A 9,331-nucleotide genomic window follows, 5' to 3' on the forward strand; every position below is an offset into this window, starting at 1 on the left:
TGATGGATTAATTAGGCTTAAGAAATTCATCTCACGAATTAGCTTAGGAATTCTACAATTAGTTTATGATTAGCTCATATTTAGTCATCCTAATTAGCATCAAATTCTGATGCGACAGGACTATGCTTTTGCCCTGGTATCCAAACACCTTGTTCCTGCAGCTGACATGAGCTCCCAACTCGGTGTGGCCTCGAGGCTTCCACCTCTCTGTCACTGTCAACCCGAACCAGCCATGGCATCCTCCGCGGCGTCCGGCGAGGAGCCGGCCCCTCTCCTCCCGGCCCTCCTCTTCTTCCGGCTCCGCATGGACGACGACTTCGACGCCGCGCTGCGCCAGCGCTACCGCGTCCTCGACTTCTTCGTGTCGGGCGAGCCCCTCCCTGCTTTTCTCGCCGGCGCCGCGGCCTTGCCGGACCCGCCCCGCGCCGCGGTCGTCATGGGAGGCGCCGCCGCCCGCGTTGACGCCGCGCTCCTCGACGCCGTCCCGTCCCTCGGATTCGTCTTCAGCACCGGCGCCGGCGTTGACCACATCGACCTCGCCGAGTGCGCGCGCCGCGGCGTCGCCGTTGCCAACTCCGGCACGGTCTACTCCACCGACGTCGCCGACCACGCTGTCGGCATGATCATCGACGTGCTGAGGCGCGTCTCGGCGGCCGAGCGGTTCGTCCGCAGCGGCCTCTGGCCGGCGCAGGGGGACTACCCCCTCGGCACCAAGGTCCGGATCTTTTCTTGAATGGAGTCATACTTTCTTTATTAGCGTCTTGAACTGATCTTATCATTTCTTTATAATCAAGTGGTACAAAATTTGAAGAGATCTGCACACCCACCCTGGAAAATTTTGGGTTAAAATGTTTGACAGAACGCCGGAAGTATTATTCAAGCACGAACTTGTTTATCATGAAAGGATGAAGATTTATGTAGTTGGATTGACCCTTAGATTGGTTATACTCTTGAATTAACAGGCTTAACATCACAGCAGGATCCTTTAAACATTTTATGCCATCCATTGCCGCTGATTCAAGTTCGCGTGCAGCTTTAACCTTGTGGAGTTCATGTAGTGTTCCCAACTTCCAGTCCAATAACTCTGCAGTAACACATTCTTACTTTGATGCTTTCAGCTAGGCGGCAAGCGTGTTGGCATCATTGGATTGGGGAACATTGGTTCACTGATTGCAAAGAGGCTTGAAGCATTTGGTTGTATCATCCACTACAACTCCAGAAGACCAAGGGATTCAGTCCCCTACAAATACTTCTTTAATGTTCATGATCTCGCTTTAGAATCAGATGTGCTTGTTGTGGCATGTGCATTGAACAAGGACACACGGCATATTGTCAACAAGGATGTTCTAGAGGCCCTGGGAAAGGATGGGATCATCATAAACATCGGTCGAGGAGCAAACGTCGACGAGGCAGAGTTGATCAGGGCGCTGAAAGAGGGAAGGATTGCAGGAGCTGGCCTTGATGTCTTTGAGAATGAACCCAAGGTGCCAGCAGAGCTCTTCTCCATGGACAATGTGGTAATGACGTCCCATGTTGCGGTTTTCACATCAGAGTCCAGGTCTGACTTGTGGGACACCACAATCGGTAGCCTTGAAGCCTTCTTCTCTGGGAAGCCGTTGCTCAGGCAGGTGCTTCCCTGGTAGTAAGGTCACGTTGCAGCTCGATCGATTATTCGATAGCAGGATGTTGGAATACAATTTGATTGTATCTTTTTCAAATGTGTGGCATGGGATTTCAGAATGCATCTCTTTATTCTGTACTGGAAAGAAAAACAAAAAAGGATTACTTGGTGGGGGCTAAAAAAGTAAAAGAAATGAAAAAAAGCATACCCCATGCCAGAGTAGTCTCTTCTTTGCGGTGACAGTTTTACTTGAAGGCAGTATGGATCCTTTATAATAAAGCAAATTATTTCACACATCATCTGTTCATTACACGAATTATTTCTAGCTCACATAAACCTTTTCGTTTCAATTGTACTGACTTGAGCTTGGGTAACGTTGTAGATCAATAGTTTCCTTTTACAAGAAAAAAAGAAGAAATTGTGGATGTAATAGGTATCTTGGAAGGAAGATGGCTTAGAATGTAAACGCAGTCCAGTTAAATTATAGGTCTTGATCAATAGTCACATCTGGATAATGATCCAAGAACTCCTTCGGATCATTGTTCTGGATGCATGGTATACTACTGGCAAGGTCGTTCGGGTTGGGAGCCTATGTAGGATCATTGTTTGCATGATAAGATCAAATCATAGAATTGGATCTTAGAATAATGAATTTATCAGCTTTTGAAGAATAATGCATATTAAAGGTTGTGGTTTTGCTAAAATTAATTTACCTTTGTAAACTTGAGTACCTCTACGATATCGATCCAACTCGAATTTTTAACAATATTTCATCATAACTTGATCATTTCAAAGAGTCCCACCTATTAATTATTGCTTTACTTAATATACCACAACATGTAAAGAGTATTTAAACTAAATAGATAAAATGTAATTTCTTGGAATAATTTCATTTATATCATCATTTAGTATGCACTTGCTGCACAAGAGAGAGCTAATTTGGATCTCCATCGTGAAGCAATATGTCAATCTTTCGCTATGCAAACTATATAAGCGCTATCGCCCTCAGTAGCAATACTATTTGCTAGAGCTAATAGCTAAAAATAGCTCCCCATCCTATATACTAACCCATAAACCAAAATAAAGCGTGAGAGAAATCCAACTTTTTTTTAACCGAAGTTAGCAGGGGAAAGCCTATTTTTATACTTTTTATTCCAGACCTGTTTAATTCGCTCTCACGGGAAGTTAAATCCGAGCCTGCTGGATGCTACTCAGGTACTCTAACCACTAGGTTAGAGGCCCTTTCGCAAAATCCAACTTCTTTTGGGGGCCTAAAAATAATAAGTAAATTCTCTCAATGCTACTGGAAATTATAATGGTTCCTCATATGCCATCAAAATTTTTAGGTCTCCACATATGCCAGATTTCATATCCATCCTATGCAATTCCTGTTAGGTGGCGGTTAAAAAGGTTAAGTGGCACGTGACGGATATCCAGACCTAAAACATCGGCTAATTTAAGCAAAGAAGACCACGGGTCAAAGCAAACAGGGCCAGATAAGGGGCTGCCCCCTCGTCGCCCGACTGACCAGCAGTACCCGAGGCGGAGGCCCAGGCCTCGAAAAGAAAAGGCCGACGACTTGGCCCAAGACATCCCACAGAAGCCTAGATGTAATGATCGGCCAAGCCTATCATAGCCCCAAGGCGTAGCTAGGTCTGCCCGATGGGACAGACGCAGACACGCCCGCGTGGGCTGAGGCAAGGGGGCGTAGGCCAGCCAGTCGAGTGCACCATTTTCCATGCCTAGGAAGGTAGGACAACAACGTCCGGACGAAAAATCTCCAGTCAGGAACAACACTGTAGTGCTAACTCAGGCACGCCAGTTCCCCGTTCGACATGATGACGGCGTTAGGCGATGTGACTGGGGTAGGCACTGCTTCTGGATACATGTAGGGGTTGGGCTCGATAACCAAGGTGGTTTGGGTACAGCCCCCACGGAAGGTTTCCATGGAGATAGAGCCAGGAGACGCCCCGACTGAAGGGCGGGAGCCACCACGGCTAGCCAAGGGGAGGCGCCCGACTGCGTAGTAGATCCACGACGATTGGCAATGTGACCCTCCCCATGGGCCGTGTATATAAGGGCATAGGGGACGAGAAGGGGATTCGACCCCAAGTAGAACACACACACACATACGCACCGTTTGTAACACCCTACTACAGACTTGAGCTCCCGAACCCAGGAATAAAGAATCCACATCACGAACTGGATGTAGGGCAAGTTGCTTGAACTAGTATAAACCTCCTGTGTCTCGTAAGCTAACCCATCTGAGGATTCATGTGGCAAATCTTCACTAGTTGACGCTACTAAACATCAACAGTTGGCGCGCTAGGTAGGGCCTGTTGCGTGATCATCATCCCTCTTTGGATGGCTTTCCCCCTCGCCCACGACGGCCGCACCTTCATTCCCGGGAGCGGCATCCCCTTCGGGAGCTTGGACTTCATCGCCACCACCACGGGCAACCTCCAGCTCATCACGACGCCCGCGAGAGGACAAGTGTTACGCTTCGGCAGCCTCAGTTTCGTCGCCAACACAAATGGCATCCTCGAGCTTGGTGGCCCAGCGACTCTGCACGCCGCCGACATGAGCGTTGCTGCCAACGACACCCTCCTCGACATCGATGCAGACGCGATTGCCCGTCGCATTAACAGCTACCTCGGGCCGAACCCACCTCTCGAAGAGATTGAGGCCACCCTCTACGCACCGGTGAACATCTTCTCCTAGTTGACAGTGAAAGGCTCGGAGCAGATGGAGGAGCGCAGCCGTGAAGCCATGATCAGCTTCCCCTTCGGCTTGTAGAATGCGGGGCAAGCCTGCTTGTGGAAATTACGAGGAGCGACCGTCCGTACCCCACACGTGCCCATCTTCGTCGGCATGATGGACTACGCTCCGGCGTCCATCCACGACCTCCTCGACGACGACGCCAGTTACGGTTCGAGCTCAGAACTAGGACCCTACGGCAGCGAGCAGCCATCATGGGAGTGCAACATGGCGGGCCTCATGGATGCCCTCATCGTCGAGGAGCCCATCACGCAGACTCCACCAGATCAGCTAATGGCGGAGTAGCGCAAAACCTATGCCCGGGAGCAGGTGAATTGCCTGAAAGCCTAGTGCGCGGAGCTCGAGGCGAAGCAGCAGCAGCTAAAGCGGGAACAGGTAGAGCTAGAGCCCCAACGACGGTGGCAAGGAGACGCCGCACGAGTTCACGCCCGACAAGTCCACCACGAAATCATCCAAGGAGTCGAAGATGTGCGCCGCTTTGCGCGAGCAAGTCAGAACATAGCCATTGCAGACATGATCCTCTACTCCGTCCCCGAACCAAGTGACCCAATAGCCAGGCAGATCCACTGCAACCTACAAGGACTTCTAGAGACGGTGGCCGTGCAACAAGCTTAAAGCTCCCACGCAAGGGGACACGAAGCATTGGGGAGTAGGTGAAGCCACGCTAGCTTCAGGTACGATGGAGCCTTTACTCGATCGGGCGCTTCTTGATGCCCAGGAAAGAGCGACCAAGCCCCCGCCATGAGTCAGCACGCCCCGACCGCGTGGATACATGCTCGAGTTTGCCTAGAAGGAGGAGGCAGGCCACGACGACTGGCGTGGTCGAAGCCCTATTCTGATGGACCCGGACCCCAAGCCTTCTGGCGGAGGATCCGCAACACGCCTTTTCCTTCACGCTTCCGACCTCCGACGCACGTTGCCAAGTACGCTGGGGATACCAACCTTGGAGTATGGCTCGAGGATTACCGACTGGCTTGTTGGGCCGAAGGAGCTGAGGACGAGTACTTCATCATTCAGTACCTCCCTCTCTGTCTGGTCGACTCCCCCAGGCCTGGCTCGAGTATTGCTGCATGGTTGGATCCAGGATTGGGCAGACCTGATCACCTGAAGGACGTCTTCATTGGCAACTTCCAGGGCACATACACCTAACTCGGGAACTCCTGGGATCTGAAGAGCTGTAGGTAGAGTCAGGCGAAACCCTCTAGGATTACATCCGACGATTCTCGAGGTAGTGTAACGAGCTCCCCGACATAGTCAACACAGACATAGTCGGGGCTTTCATCTCCGACACAACTGCCAATCCTTGGTGCCAAAGCTCGGATGCTGGAAGCCGTGAACCATCAAAGAGTTACTGGATATCGCCACCAACCACGCCTCAGGGGAGAAGCCATGGACGCGGTGTTTGAGCGCAGCAAAGGGAAGGCAAAAAGGGAGGAAGATGAGGCCACAACCTCCCACGGGCGCATGAAGAAGAAGAAGAAGAACAAGCCACGACGAGAAAGCGAGCTCGTCACGGCGGCGGAACGATCCGAGAAGAAGGACGAGAAGCCCCCGACTAACTTCTTCGAGAAGATGCTCGAGGGATTGTGCCCCAACCATGTGTTCCTGGCCAAACACCTCTACAAGGACTGCTCCCTCATGAAGAAGTACCTGCATGGGAACCTCAAGGTGGCTGACCCAAAGAAGAAGAAAGCTGAGGCCCCCACCCCAACAGATAGAGGGAAGACTTCCCCGAGCCGGATAGGTGCCTCATGATCTTTAGGGGCCCGGACGCCTACGAGTCGAAGTGACGGCAGAAGCTGACCGACCGGGAGGTGAACGCTGATGAGGACATCACTCCTTTGGATGCACATGATACTCCTCAAGTTGTACAAGGACCAATCACTCAAGCTAGAGCACGACAAATGAATCAACAGGTGAGCTCATTCTTAGGTATGTCCTTTCATGATTATAAGAATGAGATACAACCTAATGACATTATTGTGATTAGGAACTTAGGAGAGGACCAGCAAGGATATGGAGATAGTTTTGGAAGTGGAGGAGACCAGCAAGGGCGCCCAAATCAAGTTGGAGAAGCAATACAACTCGGGTTCATTTCAGCCTTGGATTCGAGGAGCAGCAAGTAGTAAATTTTGGATGCCCCGGTGGCATACGGAGGCCGTTTTGGACGTTCTTTATATGGATAGAAAGATAATTTTGAGGAGCTTCCAATGGCACCAGTTCCACTGCAAAATACGGCCGGAGTCAACAGGAATCGTCGAAAGAAGTTGACATCCAGAATCTGTCCGGGTGCTGCGTCACCGTCGTTGGGCCGTTGGCCCATGTATCCTGTCGAGCCCATTAGGGGGCGCGTTCCTAGGGGTATGCACGCCCCAAACCCTTAATTTCTCAGTAGCCGCCATCCTTTGAGGGTTAGGTTTTTCTTAGATTCATTCTTCATGCTTTGTGATAGAGTTCGCCTTGCACCGGACTGACTAGGCTGCTGCGATTGGTTTGTGAAACTCAACTTGAGTGCTTAATCATTCATCTGCAATTCGGAATGTGTTCTTCTCGTTCTTGCTTGTGTTCTTGGATTCGCTTGCAGGGATTAGCCTTCTTGGCGAGGTCATCCGCGTCCTGGAAGGGGGTGATAACCAACGGAGCAGTGGTGTAACGATCGTGGGGTGAATCTGTTTCGGCAGGAGCCCTGAATCGCCAACGTCGAGTCTCCTCAAATCCAATATACCCTACCTAGCGGAAGATCGGGACCAACACCCCTATTAAACGCTGTCGAACCAACGGTCCCAACATACCTGAAGTGGTCGGAGTCCACAATCACCTTTGATAGGTCAGACCATCCCAATCTCGTACGACGTCCGGGAAGGTTCACGCTGGTGGTAGACCCAATCATCGGGCCCAAGCGTCTCTCCAAGTTGCTAATGGATGGCGGAAGCGGCCTCAACATCCTCTACATCAACACCCTCGACTTCATGAAGATCAGTCGGGAGCGCATCTGGCCGACCGGAGCACCCTTCCATGGTGTGATCACCAGGATGTAGGCCGTCCCACTCAGGCAAATCGACTTGCCCATGATGTTTGGAGACCGGATGAACTTCCGGACTGAGACTCTCATGTTCGAGGTAGTAGACTTCAATGGCTCCTACCACGCCATCCTCGGGAGGCTGTGCTACGCCAAATTCATGGCCGTCCCCAACTACGTTTACCTCAAGTTGAAGATGCCCAGGCTGAAGGGCGTCATCACTGACGGGCCAAGCTTCGCGTATGCACGACAGTGCGACCAAGATAGCTGCTAGCTCACCTCCAAGATCGTCGCAAAAGAAGAACTGACAGAGATCGAGAAAAACCTCATCTCGACTACCCTTGACTCCAGCAAAGGCACCATCGCGTCAGCGTTCCAGTCGGCCGAGGAGACCAAGGAAGTCAAGATCGACAGCAACGATCCGACCATGAAGGCACGCATTGTGGTGACCCTCTCCAGCAAATAGGAAGGCGCGCTCATCGACTTCCTACACCACAATCGGGATGTCTTCGCATGGCAACTGTCCGACATGCCACGAATTCTGAAGGAAGTCGCCAAGAACCACCTCCATATAAAGTCGAACGCGAAGCCGACCTAGCAGTGCCAATGGCGCTTTGATGAGGAGAGGTGGAAGGCGATCGGCGAGGAGATCATGAAATTGCGGGCGGCGGGTTTCATCAAGGAAGTGTACTATCCGAATTGGCTTGCCAATCCCTTACTTGTAAAAAAAGAAGAATGGGAAATGAAGGATGTGTGTTGACTATACCAGCCTGAACAAGGCTTGTCCCAAAGACCCCTTCCTGTACTTTGATGAAGTGATCGATTCGACCGCAAGATGCAAAATCTTGTGTTTTCTCGACGCTACTCCGGCTACCACCAAATATCGATTTATGAGCCCGAACAGCTCGCCACATCATTCATCACACCGTTCGGCTCATATTATTACGTAACAATGCCATTCAAGCTGAAAATGCCAGTGCAACTTACCAGCGATGCATGCAACAATGTTTCCGGAACCAGATAGGGAAAAACCTCGAGGCATACGATAATGATATCATGGTAAAGTTGAGGAGGGCGTGCGACCTCATAAGCGACCTTGAAGCCACTTTTGCTAATCTGCGAAAGAATAGCATTAAGCTAAATCCCAAAAAATGCGTGTTCGGAGTCCCGAAGGGGAAGCTCCTTGGTTTCATGGTTTCCAAATGTGGCATCGAAGCCAACATGGAAAAGATCTCCATGATCCAAAACATGGGTCCAATCACTAGCATTAAAGGGGTACAGAGGTTCACAAGTTGCCTCACTTCCTTGAGCAGGTTCATCTGACGACTAGGGGAACGAGGCATGCTGCTGTACAAGATGCTCAAGAAGTCCGACCAGTTCCGTTGGACTGAGGAAGCCCAGGCAGCCCTCGACAAAATCAAGACCTTCCTAACTACACCTCCAGTGTTGGTCTCCCCGATGGTAGGGGCACCCATCCTACTGTACATCGTCGCGATGCCACAAGTTGTAAGCGTCGCACTGGTAGTCGAACATGAGGAGCCTGGCCACACGCTAGCTGTACAATGCCCGGTCTACTTCATTAGCAAGGTCCTGTCTGGTTCCAAAACTAGATACCCGCAGGTCCAAAAGCACTTGTATGCCATGCTCATAGCAAAATGAAAATTGCAACACTACTTTGAATCCCACCCGATATCGGTGGTGTCTAGCGCGCCCCTCGGCGAGATCGTGCACAATCAGGACACGACCAGACAAATTGCAAAGTGGGCAATCGAGCACATGGGATGCAAAATCTTATACATTCCCCGAACCACAATCAAGTCACAGGTCTTGGCCGATTTCATCGCCGAATGGACCGAGGTTCAGATACCGACTGTCCCCAAGTGCATGAGTGCTGGACCATGTACTTTGACGGG

General features: G+C 50.9%; 1 protein-coding gene across 1 annotated transcript; it reads left to right on the forward strand.

The window, feature by feature from the left end:
- The first annotated feature begins 152 nt into the window (after nt 1-152).
- On the forward strand, nt 153-1,915 carry LOC117862737 (glyoxylate/hydroxypyruvate reductase HPR3). The gene is made up of 2 exons (XM_034746243.2): nt 153-715; nt 1,119-1,915. The coding sequence occupies exons 1-2, from the start codon at nt 167-169 to the stop codon at nt 1,641-1,643; spliced, it is 1,074 nt and encodes a 357-aa protein (XP_034602134.1). The 5' UTR covers nt 153-166; the 3' UTR covers nt 1,644-1,915.
- The last annotated feature ends 7,416 nt before the right edge of the window (nt 1,916-9,331 follow it).

The sequence above is a fragment of the Setaria viridis genome, chromosome 7 (assembly GCF_005286985.2).
Source record: "Setaria viridis chromosome 7, Setaria_viridis_v4.0, whole genome shotgun sequence".
In the NCBI taxonomy this organism is placed as follows: Eukaryota; Viridiplantae; Streptophyta; class Magnoliopsida; order Poales; family Poaceae; genus Setaria; species Setaria viridis.